Source organism: Neopelma chrysocephalum, unplaced genomic scaffold, assembly GCF_003984885.1.
Source record: "Neopelma chrysocephalum unplaced genomic scaffold, ASM398488v2 Primary Assembly neopelma1_96577, whole genome shotgun sequence".
In the NCBI taxonomy this organism is placed as follows: domain Eukaryota; kingdom Metazoa; phylum Chordata; class Aves; order Passeriformes; family Pipridae; genus Neopelma; species Neopelma chrysocephalum.
The window spans coordinates 90867-110003 of record NW_020925222.1 but is presented as its reverse complement, the minus strand read 5'-3'; the positions used below and the strand labels follow the sequence as shown (position 1 = coordinate 110003).

Sequence of the window (19137 nt, the reverse complement as noted above, 5' to 3'; positions counted from 1 at the left end):
TCTTGCAAACAGAATGGATAGTATTTAGGAGTATGAGCATCTGCACTTTTAGATATTTAATTTGCATTTGCATAAGAATCTTTAGAGATATAAACGCTTAGATACGGAGAGGCAATCTTAATCCAACATGGATTGTTTATACTCTCATTTTCAATAAAGTAAGCTTTGAAATAACCAGAATAAATTAAAAATTTGGATCAAATTTAGACAGCAGCTTCAGACTGGCATGTGTGTATGTCCCTCAGTTTGTTTTCATGACAATGCATAGAGAAAATGAGAAAAATGCTTAATTTTTATCTCATTAAAAGGTTTCCTGGTAATTTTCATCTTTGTAAAGTGAATCTTAATGATGGTATTTTCTTTTCAATTATAACAGCTATGCAAGCAGCACGTGAGAAACACGGATATGAAACCCACCATCTCTAGGTCTCTGACAGGGTCTAAATGAAGCCATAATTAAAGCAGTAAAATCATACAAATGTCAAACACTGGGCTGTAGTAGACAAAAGGCGATGAGAGAAAACAAAATACAGAAAACAATTTTCCAAGAAAACTGAGGCCAATTCATATTTCAGAAATGGTAACAATTTTATTTAAACAGAGGGGTCTTAATCCAAAACACTGATATCCAGATAGGTTATCCCCTCATTCTTCAACACGACTTTGACTTACTCTGGTGTCCCTTCGCACCACTGAAGTGATCAAGTTTAAAACCTCCGTTGACAGGAGGAAAAGTGCCACCAAAACATCAACTTTGGACACAAAGAGAGCACACTTCATTCAGGCTGCTCAGGGAATTAGTAAGTAAGGTCCCCTGGGAAAATGTTTTTGCAGGTGCTGGGGTCCATCAGTGCTTTTCGAACATCACCTCGTTTAGGCACAGAAGCAGCAATTCCCAAACATGAGAAGTCAATCAGGTAAGGCAGAAGGCCAGCTTGGCTGAGCAGGGATCTTCTGTGCTTTGGGTTAATATAATTTCAGAATTATATAAATTCTTGTGCAATAACTTAGCTAACTTGTCTGTCAGGAGAGGCTCAGAGAGCTGCAATTGTTCTGTCTGGAGAAGGAGAGAGGGGTGTATATGAAGGGAGGATTATACGTGTACACATGGGTATATAAACCACACAGGAGTAACGAAGACAGAGGAAGAAGGGTATCCAGTGAGCAAAGAGGCAAAAAACACAAATTGAATCAAAATAAATACCACTTAAACATTTTAAAAAACCCCACTTTTGTGGTGAGGGTGGTCAAGCAGTTGAGCTCAGAGAGGTTCTGAAGACTTCATTCCTGGAGATTTGAAAATCCTGACTGGTCATGGTCCTGGGCAACCTGCTCCAATAGACCACGCTTTGATGGATCACTTAGATGATCTCAGAGGTGCCCGCAAATCACAGCAATTCTGCAATTCTGTAAACGAACCTTAGTTAAAAATAACAGAGATTAGAAAAAGAAACCCAAAACACAGAAGGGAAATATATGCAAAGATTAAATTTAATTTAATGTAAAAAATTATAATCTAAACATTTAGATTGCTATTCTGCCTTGTCATGTCTATATATTTGGTAGTGCTGGACGTAGGAAGAAAGTAAGGAGTGGGGAAAAGACTAATAGAGAAAACTAATAGGGAAGAAGGAAACAGGAGATTTCATGGGAGCTCTGAACACTGCTTGGACACAATGCACAGCCACAGAGCTCTGTGAATATCTGTGTCTTTGTATAAAGAAGTCAAGACAGAGAAACCCAAGGACATGGATGGGAAGTCCTCAGCACATAGTAAAGGAAAGGATAGTCCCTCTGAAAGCATTTGTCTGGAACAAGAGGTAACTATGGTTCAAGATGAGGAGGGATCGAGGCTGACCAAGGTCATAGATCTAAATGACAAGTGGCTTGTGCTGCTGACGGTGATGGTTTGGGAGATGAAGGTGGGTTTGAACAGTATAGTTTTAGAAGAGTTTGATTCTGACAGTGCTGAGTGATGTCAAAATGCACAAGGGATGGCAACAAGAGTTAGGTGACACAGAGGGTCAGATAGATGGTGACAGACCTTAAAAAGGGCCACAGACACATCAGTGTCTGTAAGAGTACTGAGAACTCAAATCAAAATTATATCTCTGCTCTGAGACTACTCCGGGATGTAAAAAAGGGAAAGAAAAATGACAGGTTTCTGTGGAAAATCAGATAGAAGAGGAATACTTAATGGAAAATATACTAATTTTTAAAAATGGTTAGGCATTTTTATTTCTTGGAACAGACACCAGGTTTTCTTCCTCTAATGGGGTGAATACTTGGCAGGCTGCACTATCTTAACTTGCATAAGAGCAGTAATTATCAATTTAGTAATTTAAGTAACTAAGTGAAATCTTCACATTCTTAGTTTATTGGCTTTCAAGCACTAAGTTTCTAATCAATATGTATTTCCTCAGTATTCCCAACTGGAATAACCTATGACAATTTACAGTCCTTCCAAGTAACCAAAAACTAAAGAGAAAATACTATTTTAACAATTTTAAACTACCGTGTAACTTATTACCCTCTTTCAAATTAATTTGCTATACTTTAATTACACTCCTCTACTACAATGTGCTCAAAAGTATTTCATACAAAGGCTAAACAAGACAACATCCTAAACTTGTGCCATTTATTGTGACAGTCTGACAACTTGTTGTGACAGGCGTAACAGATAGGGCAGCAAAAGCTGAGAAGCAAAGGCTGGCTGACTGACTTTTGTTTCAACAGATGACACTCTTGCTTGTTTACATTTTTAAGAGTGATCAGAACTAGAAAGACTATTTTCAGAGTAATTCAAGTTTCAGAAAAGCTGCGATGTAAGCAGAGATGCAGTCTTGAGGGAGGAGGCAAAGCCATAGCTTTATAATCCCATGGAAAACCTTAGGGGAAGACATGAACTTAATTGCTTGCATGCAAGAAATTTGGGATGAGAGTTTCTTCCTGACTCAGTCCAGGCTGACTGGCAGCTTGAATCAGGGCTGGACTGGAGATGGTGCCACTGAGTCCCTGTTAAAAATCAGTCTCCCAGCCTCTCCTCCTGAATGCAGGCTGTCACGGCTTAGCTGAGAAATCACATCACCTTTCTCCTTTCCTGGGCTGTGAGATGTGGATTTGGAAGTCACAGAATCATAGAATATCCTGAGTTGGAAGGGACCTACAAGTATTATTGAGTACAGCTCCTGGCCCTGCACAAGACAACCCCAAGAATCACAGCATGTGTTTGAGAGCATTGTCCAGACATTTCTCATGGAGGCTTAGACAGACCAGGAAAAAAAACATTTTAGTATTAGATACGTACCCCTTTGGCAAAAGAAGAGGTGCTTCTGCATCGCTGCACAGCTGAAGAGTTCAGACAGATGAAGGCCTTGCAAAAAGTCACTATTTTGCTCAAATATGTGGAAAACCCAAACTTGGAAACTTCTTGCTGGGAAACAGAATTGCCAGCCTCTGGCTGGCTCTGTTCATGACTTCTGCACAATCAAAAGACAAAGCATTCACCAGTCACTAGTTCACAACCATGAAGACCTGAGTCAAAAATCAAAATACTCCTAGAAAGGCTTGGTAATGTGCACACCAGTACACTCCAAGGCATACAGAGTGTATTTGAAAGCCATCTACAATATCCCAAACAACTAGTTCACCAGAATTCGCTAGTCACATACCCAGACTGCACAAATAATAACCACAGACTGGAAGCAAGAAGATCAAAACTGTACTGGAGATAAAATTCTCAGATCTGTTTCTTGCGTTCCTGAAAGAAAAGCAGCCAAACAGATTAAAGATTAATACGGCTGGTAATAAAAAGCAGCTATTATAAATCCAGAGTGTGCAATATGTAATACTTCTTAAAATGCTATTGTCCAGTAAGCAGTGTATTTATATACTGGGACAATACTTTAATCAGATGGAAACCCAATGAAGATGGATCAGTTAATCATGCAGAGGCTGTACTGGAACCAAGAAACATAAGAAGGCTTAAGAGGAGGAGATGGAGATAAAAACTACATATAAAGGTAATCAAGCCCCTGTGTCTGTGTCCATCCAGCAGAAGGAGGTGTGAGGACAGAGGAGACATTTTTATCTTGTGCTGTGCAAACATCACACAAGACATTAAAAGAGAAGAAAATTACTTACAAAAATGCTATGAAATTCCACACAATTCAAAGAAAAAGGCCTTTCAATTATCCACCATTGTGGAGACATTTGCTTCCCTGGCCATTTTAGTCGAGGGCTGCACAGAATAACAACCTGAAAGCATAGCAGGGCTGACACAAAACCTTCTTATGACAATATTCCAGCTTCTCCTGTTAAGCCAATGTTTAGCAGCACTGACAATATAGTACTTCAGGAGCTGGAACTCAAGCAGGACACAGTCAGACTCAAGGCAGGTAGCACAAAGCTCAGGTAACTGGAAGATCAACCAGGTAACTGGAAGATCAACCAGTTTGCATCTCCACGAAATACTGTCAATCAGCAAGAGCTGGCTGTCGTGGGGTAACTGTCGTTGGGTCTTGGTCCGTGGGGTAAGAAAGACACACGACACGTAAAGGTGGTAAGACGAGATGTCTGCCTGCTCAGCACAGCAGGCAGCCTTTATAGAGCTTGCTAACTTCTACTTTCCCACACACAACATCCAGGAATTCAAAGCACCTGCACATTATCAAACAGTCTTAACCTTGAACTCTTTGCAACTCAAGGCTGTGTCCATGGAAACTATCTACTTAGCTTCACTGCTCCCATGGAACACAGCCTAACTTTTGCAATACCTCAAACTTCAATTGTGGGGCTACGACTTCACCCCACAGCTGGCTGCTTGGCAGAGGAGCCAGGCAGCTTGGGCACAAGGACAAACTAGAGGGGCTAAGCTGATGCACAGCTCCCAAGTGCTGGGGAGGCCCCTAGCACAGCCCCCAACACCTCTGCTCACAGCAGCACAACCCCAGACTACAGGGCTGCAGTGTGTGAGGATAGACTAGACACAGGAGAGAAGCCTGGAATGCAATGCCCTCAGGGCTCTAACATTACCTTCACACAGTTCATGCTCTGCCCATGTTGCCCTATCTATCAAATATCAAAGTTTAGAGTACATGCAGAAAAAAAATGGAAAAAGTACTAAAAGAAGAAAAGGATTAATAAATAAGGGAAGAGAGAGCAGAGGGAAAATGTCACCTCTATAGCTCTTAGGTATTTGTAGAGATGCTGCTAATAATTGGTAAAATTTATTATTTTTGAGCTTCTTTATGATGTTTCAACAGGGAAGAAGATGCTCCATGCAAGACCTCCACTGTCCCTTCAGGAAAACCTTGATTAAGTGTAAACAAATGCATCTACGAAACTATACGTGGGTTTTAGCTACAAAACACTACTAAAACCAAACAGCCCAGGCAGGGTGATGTATCTTGCAACAGTTATTCAGCTATTTGCATTTTATAATGCTGGTTTGGGATGCTCTTGTGCTGCAGATGCCCACAATACCATAAATTTTCCTCATTCTTGCATTACTCTCAGCTAACCAATTCTATTTTAGCATCTGTGGAGATTGGGTGACCACTTCTGGGAACCATCAGAGATTAGACTATGAACTGTTATTTTATGTTTTTAAGATCACCACTTAAGTACTCTATGTACATGGAACTTGCAGAAGAGCCTACGACCTCCTGGCAAGAAGTTGAGCTTTGCTGCTGGTCTCTATTCTTTATCTCAAACTCTGGGATGCCAAAAGATGGCTGTAACAAGTCAATTCTTCTAATGAAGAAGTCCAGATCTTCCATGATATGTATATAACTTCCACTCAGCTAAAAGTCTAGACACCCAGATCCATCTAGGATCACACTAAATAGCACAGTATTCAAGTGATAAACATTCAATATGGGAAATAGGCCAAGGTAGCCATTGGTCATCCTAAATCCACTTAAATTTATAAAACTTTTAGCTCCCTAGGACACCTTTTTTAGGAAGGAAAGGTACACAAATTCATCTCATTGTCCCATGCTGTGCATAAGGAAAAAAATATTCCTTCCCACCGTTAAGGGAACTTCTCTGTCCAATCATCCAGAAGCCACTCAGCCAGTCACACTCTCACCTTGAGCTGGGACCAAGGCCATCCCCCAGCTACATCTCCCATACTCACACAGCCAGACCAGGTTTCCCTAACAGCTCTACCCCAGGTTTCCCATAGCAGAGTCACAGGCGACTAGATCCTTAAAATAATTTAATCATGGTACAATAACTAAGTATCAAAATAACACCTTGAGCTGGTGCCTCTCAGAAGGGACTCTGAACAAAGGAAACCCTGGGCTTTTATACCCTCACAGTCTAAGGATGGGAAACCCTGGGCTTTTATATCCTCACAGTCTAAGGATGGGAAAGTCTAGGTGTTCTTGGTTCCTGCTGTGTCTCTGAGTGTCTGGTCCCTTGGTCCCTGTGCCCTTTGTTAAACAAAGTGTCAGCAGTTCACCACCTCCTGCTTGGGGCTTGAGCTGGGGCTCCTTCCCCCAAGAGCTCAATCTGCAGGTTGCACATTGAGCCACCTGCACCAAACATATTCCTCAACACTACTTCTACACCCTCCTATATACTCACAGCTCAGCCATATTTCCTCCAGACAACACATATGTTCTTTGAATTTAGAAATCCAGCAGCCTGACGACATGGGGTGAGGAAAAAGCATGCCCAGAAAGTGTGCTAAAGATGTCAGGGCTCTGGTTCAGCATAATTAGTCAGAACAACTGATTTGCTATTACAGAGTAGTTCTACATGGGAAAAGGCTAAATTTCATTTTTTTCAATTACATTATTATTGCTAGAGGAAATATATGTGGAAGTGGCACTGATAAAGATAATCTAATTGGTGACAATGAGGCATCTTTATAAGAAACCATCTCTCTGGTAGCGGTGGTTACAACACAGATATTATGCTGCATGCTATTTTCAACATGTCTGCTCAGTGCTGTGTAGGAGATGGCATCATTATTCACCTGTTTCACTATAGGACATGGTAAGGGTATTTTGTGACATCGATTTGTTCTTTGGCAATCTTTGTTGTGGTGCCGGCTGTTTTCCTTTGAATTGTACACCAGTATTGTTTTCCACCACTGCTCTGTAGCAATCAATAAGCCTGTGCAAAAAGAGAGCAATAATGCAATTAATTTCTGACTATAGCACACATTTCGGCATGTTAAAACAAGGATTATTCATATTCCCGGGATAATCACTCCAACCTAGTTTAGCCAACCAAAAGGTATCATAAAGTACAGCCCTATAAATCTGACAGTAAATACCAAAGCTCACATTATAACACTAGAAAATATGGAATGAAAATTAAAAAAAAAGGTGGTCTTTAATCATACTTCAGAGTGCTGGAATTGTTGCATTAGTTTTAAAGTGAGCAATGGCACCTAATGTGTAACGATCACCCTGTAATAAATCTCTCACACTCTGAAATTGAGATGCCTGCACAAAAGACTGTGATATTAAACAACATGAGGTTTTCCTTTGTTGCTGAACTCTTTATCTTCATAGCTTTATTTTCCCCTTTTTTTTTGTTCTTTGCCTGAAAGGGATAATTTAATCTAATTGTTTTACTATGACCCACTTCATAGCAAAAGTCAGAGCCTTAGTGAGTTATTTCTGCATCAACTTGCCACGAAAAATGAACCATAGAAATTTCCTTTTTTGTTCTTGAAAAAAATAAACAATACAATGAGATTGATGAAATCTATTTCCACTCATTAACGCCTCAGTCTAAAATTACTGGTTTCTTCTGTATTGATCCTTATCATGTGATCTGGAGAACAGCTGGCTCCCATGAAAAAACATCTACGATTATAGGTAAAGCAGTAGAGGTTGCCTGTAGAGTACCTGAAGACAGATTGATCACGAGCTTGTGATGATCCACGATATTTAATTATCTGTGTGATTCCTGCTGAGTTTTCACCTGTGACAACTGAAGCAGGAATGCTGGAAATTACCAATCACAAAGGAACACCACCTGAGAAAAAGGAGCAAAAAAAGGTTAACAGTTCAATACAAGCTTCATAATGACCACACATTTTGAGATCCAGCAGGCTGCTGCCTGGTCTGTGCAAGAAAATGACAAATGCAGTTTAACATTCTGCTTGAACAGTTTTTCCATTCAGAAAACTATTTGCAATACAATAATGAGAAATGCAGAGCTGTGAAGCATTTTATAAGGCTGATTACCCTTCTAGGGCATATCATTTGATACATGCTTTGTTTATCCAGAGTAAATTCAGTGGTTGAAAAGACTAATGGAATATATTTTATGTTACCTCTACATGCTTTCAGAGAGGAAGTGACTTGGTTTTCTCTTATTGACTCATGCACAAGAGCCTGCAATGCACCAGCAACAGTAAAATGACTTTTCTAAATTTAGCAGTTCATAAATCTTGCATGGCACTAGCCCATTCAGTGGTATGTTGTTTTGGGTTTTTTCCCTTTCTTTCATGTCTTTCTCATATATCCAAAAAAGAAACAGAAGTGCATGCAGGAGGTGCACAATATTTGCCTTTGCTTTTCTGCTCTCCTCTTCCACGGTACAACAGGCATCTGTCAGCTTACTCCTGCTCTCTCCCCTTCTCTCTCTCTCCCTCTCTCCCCAAAAACATATAATGCATGCATGTGTGTACACACATACACACACACATACATTTATTTTTTCTCTTCAGCTAATGGAGGAGAAATTACTATGACTTCAAGGCACAAATCCCTGTGGTTTGAATGAGCCATGCGATCTGATTCATGTAGGTGGCTGAGAATCAAACTGTTACCGTCCCAGCTACGCTTCACCAGGTGAATTATCTTAAGTTATTTCACAGCTCTGCACCTCTTTGCCCCTATGTACTTCATTTTCATCTCAATGCCTTGACAGTAGCTTGTCACCTAGTTGTGGCTTGTTCTGTGCATAACTCACTGGATGCCTGACCTCTAAGGGCTACAGGTGTTCCAAAGAAAAATGGTAATATTGCCACACACACTGGTTCACATTATTCATCAGGACTGAAGAGTAACTTGGATGTGTACTGGGTCATTTTACATCTTGTGCAAAAAATTCTTTAGAACTAAGCATTCCAGAGCATCCCATAGAGGACTACTTTGTCCTCTACTTTCCAACAACTCTTGCTAATTCAGAAGGTTTCCTTCAGTTAATTTAGTTGCCCTTCTGGAGACCACTGAAAATGTACATGAGCAGGTTGCCTAGCTAGGCTTGGGTCGTTTTCAGGTCTTCTGTCATGCCATAGTAAAGGCTGTGAAACCTACTGAATTGCAGTCTCAGCCTGCTGGGGAGTGACACTTGAAATGTCTAAAAACTGAGGCACCGACCATCTCTGACACTGCTGATGACTGATCTATCAACTGATGTTCAACAGATATGAACACCAGCAGAAGCAGCATTTTCTGCAGCCAGCCTTTGGATTCCAGTCCAATTTGGAGACAGGAATATACACTGCCTCATGTTTCTTCCTCATAGAATTTCACTCCAATGAGATGAACTTTAAGAACTCATTTGAAGCACAGCAAGCAGATGCTAAAGGGGGAGAGCCCTGTGCAGTGTACCCTGGGTTATTATCTATTCCTTATAGGATGAACCTCAAACAAGGTCCTAGTTCCATGTGCTGTACATGCATGCAGAGCAGGAGACAACCCTGGTGGGTTTATATGCTCTCATATCTCTCCTGAAATTTCATGGTACCACAGGGCTGGCAGATAAGACACCTCAAAAGGGACCTGGAAACTAGGCAGAATATCCACAGAAAGTCAAACAGCTCCAGACAAAGTTATGTGGGTCACTAAATCCAGCACCATTGCTGACAGAAGTCTTCTGGTCTAAGACTACAAAATTATGCCAGGTGAACTCTGGAAGAGGTTTGATGCATCTCATTCCTACCCAGAGCTGATTAATGCATCTCAGTCCTCATTCTGGTTTTGGCTAGGATAGAGGTAATTTTTTTCTTAGTAGCAGTACAGTGCTATGTTTTCAATCCAATAGGATAATAATGTTGACGACACACTGATGTTTTGGCTGTTGCTAAGCAGTGGTTACCCTGAGTCAAGGACCGCTCAGTGTCTCGTGTTCTGCTGTTAAGTACACAAAAAGATGGACAGAAGCATATCTGGGGCAGCTGACCCAAATGGACCAAAGGGATATCCCACACAATAGAATGTTATGCCTAGTATATAAACTGCGGGAGTTACCCAGAAGAGGGCCTTTCTGAGTATGGCATTGGCCAGAAGCTGGTGAGCAATTTTATTGTGCATCACTTGTTTCTCTTGGGTTCTCTCTCTCTCCTTTTTGTTACTATTACATTTTACTTTGTTTCAATTATTAAACTGTTCTTAACTCAACCAAAAAGGTTCACTTTTATTTTTAAACTGGATTCTCCTTCCCAATCCATCAGGGAAGGGGGAAGTGAGCGAGCAGCTGTCTGGTACTTAGTTGCCACAGCTGGGGTTAAACCAAAACAGTTCTCTTCAGCAGAAGTAAATTGCTTAACAGCAGCTGACACTGTGAGTCGACCTGCTTACTCCCACTTTGCAGGTAGGTGCAGCAGGAGTGATGAGCTAGTTTACACAAAGCAGCACTGGAAAGCAACGGCTGCTTGTGGCAGACTCGTTCTCCTTAATTGTGTTCACTGCCCTATACACAGAAAATAACCCTTCACATTTTAATGACAATTTCCTAGTAATGCATGTCACGAAAAACAAACAGATGAAGTTTACCTACAGTGGAAATGTCTCCTTGAAGTACTGATAATGCTTTTGACAGCTTGCTCTTTTCCAGTGCTTGCAGAGATCCCATGCAGCATGCAGCTCCTGAGCCCTCAAGACCAGATTCCCAGGGGACTCCCGGGTGGCGTAACGTTTGCTCTCTCAAAACCCACTGTATCACTCTGCTCTTCTTTTTTCTCATTGCACTGACATTTTTAAGCAGAACCATTTCATAAGCACTGTGGCCATGACCATGCCATCTCCCACCAGGCCTCTTCTATTCCCAACCAGCATAACTAGGAAGGCATCTTTCCTAGTTGTCTCCCAGAGCACTCATGACAAGAAGTTCTCTCCCACAAACTTCAGGAGTCTTTCAGACCAGCACAGCACAGAGGGCGGCATTTTCAGCTGGTCTCTAGGAAATTGAAATCTGCCATAAGGACAAGGGCTGCCAATCCAGAGATTTCTAATTGCCTGTAAAGTCCTCAGCACCGGTATACTGGCTGGGCAACTGGAAGAAGACACCCACTGCAACATCTGCTTTGTTTTCCATCCCCTTGTACTCACCCAGAGGCTCCCAACCACATCATCACCAACTGTCAGGGCTGTACATCTAACCTCTCCCTTGTACCTAATGTGACATCTTCACCTGCCTGCCTGCCCACTCAACAGCATCTATCCCAGCACTCCAAGGGACAAGTCCCACTACTGCCAAGGATACCCCAGCTCTGCGAATGGACCAAGGCTTCCAGTCAAAGGCACATGCATCCACAATCACTGAGAGCCACCCGTTAGGGCCGGGGACACCCCAGCCCCTCTGGACCCCTTCCCCCCCCCAGGAGAAGCTGGGGAGGCTGTTGGGACTGAGCAGAACAAAGGGAGCCCCCACATTCCGTCCAGAACAGATAACGGTGATGCCACCATGGTTCCCACCATGCGGCCCCAGGGCCTGCCAGTGACCCAGCTCCTTCATACGTTTGTGCTCCCCAAAATCTTCTAATCCCAAGGCAGAGACCAGTCTGACTCCCGCAGGCCAGGGATGCTCTCAGGGGCAAGAGTGGAGGGGACTGACTGCCATCACTCCTGACTCTCTCTCAGGCTCAGCCAACCTCTGCTGACTGGTCAGGCAGCAGCAGCCCTTCACCATAGCCTGAGCACTCTGGGCTGATGAAGACCACAGTGAGGGAGGCTGTCCCCTTCAGCCCATGGAGGATCACAGTGGAGCAGAACTGCACCTGCTCCCTGTGAAGGAGCCCCACATCGGAGCAGGTGGACATGCCCCAAAGGAAGCTACAGCCCACGCAGATTGCACACAGGAGCAGTTGCCTGGCAGAAGCTGCAGCCTGTGCTTAGGAGCCCACATAGGAGCAGGTTTTCTGGCAGCTGCAGCAGTCTGTTCCTGAGAAACTACACCCCTGTAGAAAGGGCCCATGTTAGAGCAGAGGAACAGTGTAAAGGGTAATGAGCAGCAAGACAGTGTTATGGACTGACCACAACACCATAACCCATCCTTCTGCACAGATGGAGAGGAGGAGGCAGAAGAGCCTAGAATGAAAGAGTGAAGAGCAGAAGAAGGGAGGGGGAATTGGTTTTAGTTTTGTCTTTGTTTCTTATCCACCTACTCAATTTTCCATCGGCAATAGAAGACATTAATTGCCCCTGAGGCTATCTGGCCAGTGAGAGTAATCTCCCTGTCCTTATCTCAAACCAGCATTCTTATCTTATTTTCTCCCCCATGTTGTGGAGAAAGGAAAGCGATGGAGAAGCTTGGAGAGTATATGGCAGGCAACCAGGCAAGGTCAAACCCACCAAACTCATGAAGGCAGTAATACAGGAGAGAGAGAAGGCATCTTTCTCATCCAGCCCTGAGAGCTACTGCTGTGCACACACATAAGGGACAAAGCTGGAGCCCTGTGCCTTGCACATAAACGCAGCAGGATATCTAGGGTGTGCTGAGGTGGGTGAGTATTGGCTGTTGCAAGGAGATTAAGAGCAGCTGCTCTCTTGCCAAGGCTACAGACAAGGCAGATGTCTTCAAGTATGCAGTGGTAGGGCATAAAGAAAAGGAAAAACAGCCTCCTTGAGAGCAGCACAGTTGCAGGACACAAGGCTGCAACAAGAGGAATAAAAAAAATGCTCTGTTTGCAAAACACATAGCACACATTAAATATGCTTAAAAAAAAAAGAAAAGAAGTCTTATTGCTTTATTCAGATTTTGACATAGCTTACCTTGAAATTACTAAAGTCCTCTGAGGATCTCTGTGGAAATCACTGACTACTTTTCAGCAGAGATCAGCTTAAACCAAAGAAATTGAAATGATGCTGGAATTCAGACTGAATAATTTCTTATGAACTAAACATTTTTTCCCTTGTCTAAGAAGAGCAATCCCCATAAGATTCATTTTCTGGCTTTTGGTTTGGGCTCCTTTTCTGTCATTTGGTTTAAGCAAAACTTTGAAATACTGTGGATGGCTTTATCAAATTACAATTTCTAAACAGTCTTCCAAAAAAAAACTTTTAAAGTTACATACTAGCAATACTCTATCTTCTTCGACTCAAAAGTGCATACACGTTCAAAGGTTTTACACATTTCCCAGACATCTTTTAACAGACAGATATCCTACCAGATATTTTAGTTCTTAAGGGGGAAAAAAAAAGTAGTTAAATTCACAATTTCAAGAAATGTTCTGTGGAAAGTGTGCTACATTTTTTCTTTTCGGAAATCAAACCAAGAGGATCTGTTGATAAGTCTCTTTGGCAGTCTTAGTATCAATGGTTGTCTCTCTGGACACTCTAGGAAGGAAATCCTTTGGGAAGATAGTTGACTGGAAGGTGCTGCTGGTGCTTCCTGAACATAGCTGGTTACAGTTTCTGTGTGAGAGGTGTTACTGCTGGTATCTGCTGTGATAACACTCTGATCAGCTGCTGTTCCTTGAAGTTTGACATCAGGATTTTTAATGTCACCATCTAACTCTTCCCTTGTGGTAGGGATATTGTACTTTTTGTCTGCTTCTCCAGTTTCCTCACATCCTGTCCTCAGAAAAGAAGATGGAGACTCATTTTCCCTCTCATTTCTCTGAGTTGTGCCTGTCCAAGTAATACTGCTGTCCCATTCAGTACCTTCTGGCTCCTTGCTACTGTCACTATCAATTGTAATCACCACTGGAGAAGAATGTGCTGAGTTACTCATGTGATGTTTCCGGTGTTTCTTCTTATGCTTTTTCTTTTTCTTTTTAAGATGCCTCATTGTGTCCGTTGCTTTTCCCTCGTAGACTATCTCCACACTTGGACTCCTCAACTTCTTCTTCCTTTTTTTACGCTTTGTCTCATTACTTGCTCGATTGTCTGATGGGCTATCTTCATTTTTGCAGCAATCACTGAATTTTGAGGAAGTTTTCTTGGGGACATTTTCTCTTTCTAGACTTGTGCTCTCCATGAATGCATCCTCCAGGTGGCGAGTTTTGTACTTCCTTTTTCCACCAGGCTTTTCGCTTTTCATTCTGTCAGTTCCTCCAGAAGGAGTCCTTGACCTGTTGCTCGACCGACTCCTTGACCTGCATCTTTCATAACAGTAATAGTGTCTCTCATGGAGTCCCCTCTGGCTATGCAGGTCTGTCCTTTCAATAAATGACCGTATCCTGTATTCTGGACTAGCAGATTGCCTCGAATAGAGAGTATTAGATCGTGCCCTCCTCCTACTGGAGGATTCATAGCTATCCCCAAACACCTTTCTACTACAGAAAGCAGAACCCCATTGATGTCTACTTTGATAACTGTCTCTTACATAATATCGATCACTGTCTCTACTTCTTGATCTCCTTTTACTGTAGCCTTTGCTACGTGATCGTGATCTGCTTACTTCTCTGGATGGAGTGCTCTCACCACTCAGAGAGCCCCTCTGGCTTTTCAGAGAGGCTCTGTTGTCACGAGCCCTCGACCTTCTACTGCTTCTTTTGCTCCTGTGTTTGCTACTATCTCTGCTTCTTGATTGTCTCCTTTTAAGTTGGCTTTTGCTATGGTGCTCCCTCCTAGACCGATGGCCATGACTGCCTCGACTGTTCCGTGAACAGGATTGTGGGCTTCTAGACTTTCCCTTCCTGTGATTCCAAGGGGAACACACTGTGTCACTCCCTGGAGAGGGGCTCCAGCTCAAGTCCCGTGGAGGCAGATCTTTTCCCTTACACTTTTTCTTCTCATCTTCTTTTGACTCTGTCTTCTCAACTGTAGGAGATAAACAGCTTCTACAACTACCTGCATCTTCCTTATACGTTGGGGAACATGGTGAGAAGCTCCTGCTTCGTTCACTGTCACTCCAGCTGTGACACTGGACTGGCTGCTCTTTCTTGACATCCTCCCTCTTCTCTTCCCTGATGGATTCCTCAGAGTCTGAGGACAGTTCAACCACTTCTGGTGTCCTCTCAGCTAATGGCTTTACATACCCAACAATGACACAATTGTCTGAGGAAGAGCCACTGTCATTTGAGTCAACATTAGCCTGTAACTGAGTCTGCAGTTTGGTTCTTTGACTCCCTGTAGCAGAGTCCTCATCAGAACTTTCTGATGACTCCAGAGGAGAAGCTATGGTTGCACGAACCTCTTCTGAAACAGAATAGGAAGGCCCTGGAGTTTCATCATCCCAAGGGGCCTGACCAAGACCAGGCACAGACGAACTGTTATCTGGCCCTTGAGAATATGCCACATCTGGAGATATTGTAATAATTGATGAGTCTGAATGGCTTCCTTCCTCATATGATGGTGCAGGACAATCATAATTGGCATGTTGATCGTATGCTTCTAAGTTAAAAGGACAACGAGCAAAACTGATGAATTCATGCAGGAAGTGCTCTGTCCTATTCAGCAAAAATGGCTTTAAATCATCAGCAAAGGCCTGACTTTCAAGATCATACCTAGTCACGTTACTCATGATTATGTGCTGTACAATATTAATCAAAGATCCATGGGCACCAAACAGGACTGTAAGTTCTCGCTTCAACCAAGGAACCAACCGGTGAAGGCAGGCAGGGTTGCGGCGGAAAAACTCTGCTGAGATGTCTCGATAGCGGCCACCATCCTGAATGCTGCGGATACGCACACCAGTACGGTACAGGGCTCTGCGGAAACTGATCATGTCCTCCTCCTGAATCTGCCGCAGAGATCTGCCCTCTGCGCTAGCCTGTCTCCTTGAGGCCAACCTCCTCATCATCTGATGAATCTCTCTGTGTCTGTGACGCACTGGTTCGCTCGACAACCCTTCAAACAACATCCCGTTATCTGGAGGGGACAGCATCCTTCGGGAAGGGGAACTGCGATTGCGGCGTTCCCTTGTTAAGGTAGTACGGTAACGAAATCTCCGGCCATCAGGGCTGGCAAAAGAACTATTTTCTAAAGGGCTGAGAACATACTCCTTAAAGTCATCTTCAGCACGAATTGTATGGAAAATGGAAAAAAATGGTTGCTTGCAGAGGGGGCACTCTGCTTTGTTTTTTGACCACTCCTGGACACAGCGGAAGCAGAACCTATGCAAGCAGCGATCTAGATACGCAACATTGTCAAATCTATCCAGGCAGATGGGGCATTTGGAGTCAGGAGATGCATCTTTTGGCAGCTTGCTGGTGCTAGCTTTTGGTGCAAAGTTGCTGTCTTCTGCAAACTCTTTATCTACTGAAGTCATGTTCTAGAAAAGACAGAGATAAAAGATGATTGATATGACAGAGAGGCAAAAATCTTACCGTCTAGATGTGAAAATCCATAATAATCACTTCTAAGGTTGCAAAACCCAGTAGTAGCTCTAAGGAAATGCTGAACAAAGAGGCAGCATGACCTAACTACTTTGTCAGGCTTCTCTTCACAGTGAGATCTAGCTCTTCAGTGCTGCAAGTTTTAAAGAGCACTTGAATCATACTGGAATATATGAAGGTAACAGGCAGGACTGTCTTCTTCCCCATTCTTAAATAACTGCTTCAATGCGGTCAGTAGGTTTATGATTTACATCGTATCCTCCAAAACACAGCTCCAAAAGACTAGTATTTATGTATGACAAATATGAGAACAGTTAGTTCTGTACTTTAAGAGAAACCAGTCAAAACAAGTAATTGCACTTGAGCTATATTATCACCTTCCAAGTTCTGCTGGACCTGTCCTGCTGCTGAACGCTCTGCCCCTCTTTTGTTGGGCACTCATGCTGCACTACACACAGCTTGTTGGATTAGACAACCTTCAGGGATGTGTTCCTGCCAAAATAAGTATTTAAGACTGAAGCAGAAACAGCCAGGTGTCATTCCTAAATCCATCCTCAGGTACACACTGCCTTTGTATCTAATCAGGTTGTCGTGCTGGTTTTGGCTGGGGTAGTCAACTTCCTTCACAGTGACTAGTGCAGGGCTGTGTTCTGAATTTGTGCTGAATATAGGGTTAATAATATCGAGATGTTTTATTACTGCTGAGCAGTGCTTATACAGAGCCAAAGCTTTCTCTACTTTTTGCACTATCACACTGGCTAGGAAGGTGGGGATGCATGGAACATTGGGAGGAGACACAGCCAGGACAGGTGACCCAAACTGATCAAAGGGATATTCCAGACCACATGACATCATGCTCGGTATATAAAGTGGAGGGAAGAAAGAGGAAGGAGAGGGATATTCAGAGTGTTTGCTGTCCCAAGTCATTGTTATGCATGACAGGGCCCTGCTCTCCTGGAGGTGGCTGAACATCTGCCCACCCGTGGATGAAGTGAACAAAATCTCCTTGGTTTGTTTTATGTGTGTGCCCAGCTTTTGCTTTCTCTATTAAACTGCCTTTACCCATGAGTTTTCTGGCTTTTTCTTCTCCAATTCTCTCCCCCATCCCACTGGTTGGGGAGTGAGTGAGTAGCTGCGTGGGGCTAGGCTGCTGGCTGAGGCTAAACCACCACACACGTCAACCGTGGGTAAAAAAAAAAAATCTATCCACTCAAAAATTATTTTAGGCATTGGCGTTATTCTAAGGCATTATAATTCAGCGGGAATAGTCGCCACGCTACTTCCAAACTGATCAGCCCGCATTTAGCAGCAAGTCCGGGAGCAGGAGTTCCCCGCCGGCGGGACACCGGGCACGAAGAGCGCCGTGTAGGCCAGGGGGACACACGACCGGACACGCGGGGGCCGGGGGAGCACCAGCGCAGGGACACGGGCGCGGCGGCTACCCCGGGAGCGCCCACGGGGCGTCACAAAGGGGCCCGCGTCCCGCGGGGTTTAACGGGCTGGGGGCACCGCCGGGGCCGCTGCGGGACCGCTCCCCGCCCGCTCCCTCCCCTCGGGACGCCCCTGGCCAGCTCCACGAAGGGCCCGGCGTTCCCGCCCGCCCCAGGCCCGCACTCACCGCCGCCGGTCCCTCGCTCCCCAGACGGGTCAGTGCCGCGGCCGTCTTCAGCCTGTGGCGCGTCCGGCAGCGCCCGGCGCCAGGAGGCTCCCGCCGCTCCTCCCCCGGAGGGCGGCGGCGGCGGGCGGCCTCCGCCAGGCGCCGGGACGGGTCCGCCATGGGCGGCGTTGCCACGGGAACTGCTCCCGCCGAGCCGCGGAGCAGCGCCGAGCCCTGCCGGGACAGAGGCGCTGCCGCCGCCGCGTCATATCCGCGCCTGGCGATGACGTTTCCGGGGGAGGAGCCTGCGCTGAGCGCAGCCCGGGGTGGGGCTGCGATGGCGCCGCCGGGTGGAGGCATCGGGCGCCCTGTGCCGCCTGGGGCGAGACCGGGGGCGGGCGGGGGCAGCGGCCGAGGGCAGATACCCTGCCCTGTGCCCGGGGGAAGCAGGGCTGGGAGCACCTCTCGGTGGAGGCAGCGGACGCTGGTGGATAAAAGCGTGGGGGGACTCCCGGCAGTGCCGCTGCCAGCGCGCAATGCGCTGTGTCCCGCGGGCGCTGGCTGCCGTGGTGATGCTCTCTTGGGGCTTCGTTCTCCACGGGCAGCGGGACAGCGGCTTCCTGGCTCAGGGACTGCCCTGAGCCCTGGCCACGGGAGCTTGGTGTTGTCTCCGAGGGTGCAGAGTAGTTCATTGAAGGCTGGAGGAGCCCTGTAGTCTGCCGGGCAAATAAAGCATAAATAGCACTTAGGAAAGAAGACGTAAATAAAGGATAAACAGTTCTTAGGAGAGGACCTCATCTTACTGATTTTTACCTGTGAGAGAGGTAAAAAGGCAAAAGCATAGACAAGGCCAGCTCTGCAGGCTACCTCCCAGATGAGGCACTGCCTCCCGCAGCACTTACATGTATTAAATACTAGGACTCCTGTAGAACGTGAGCACAGCCAGCCACGTCCCTTTTCTGCAGCCAGTATGGATTGACGTTCGCAAAAGCACACGTAACTCACAGATCCCCAGAGTACCAGCACAGCCCTTCTGTTCGTGTGATAACCCTGCCCCATATCCTGA

General features: G+C 44.8%; 1 protein-coding gene across 4 annotated transcripts; it reads right to left on the bottom strand.

The window, feature by feature from the left end:
- Nucleotides 1-563: 563 nt before the first annotated feature.
- TOPORS (TOP1 binding arginine/serine rich protein) lies at nt 564-18468 on the bottom strand. 4 transcript variants are annotated; one of them, XR_003538428.1, is made up of 6 exons: nt 18093-18468; nt 12966-16410; nt 7869-7998; nt 6986-7125; nt 6736-6737; nt 564-1419 (listed from the first exon to the last, which is right to left on the bottom strand). XR_003538428.1 is itself a non-coding variant. In XM_027708885.1 (2 exons), the coding sequence occupies exons 1-2, from the start codon at nt 18429-18431 to the stop codon at nt 13438-13440; spliced, it is 3312 nt and encodes a 1103-aa protein (XP_027564686.1). In that variant the 5' UTR covers nt 18432-18468; the 3' UTR covers nt 12914-13437. The 4 variants fall into 4 exon arrangements, 1 of the variants encoding a protein (XP_027564686.1); XR_003538427.1 differs by lacking the exon at nt 6736-6737 and having other exon boundaries at nt 564-1407; XR_003538429.1 differs by lacking the exons at nt 6736-6737; nt 18093-18468 and adding an exon at nt 16852-16966 and having other exon boundaries at nt 564-1407.
- Between the last annotated feature and the right edge of the window lie 669 nt (nt 18469-19137).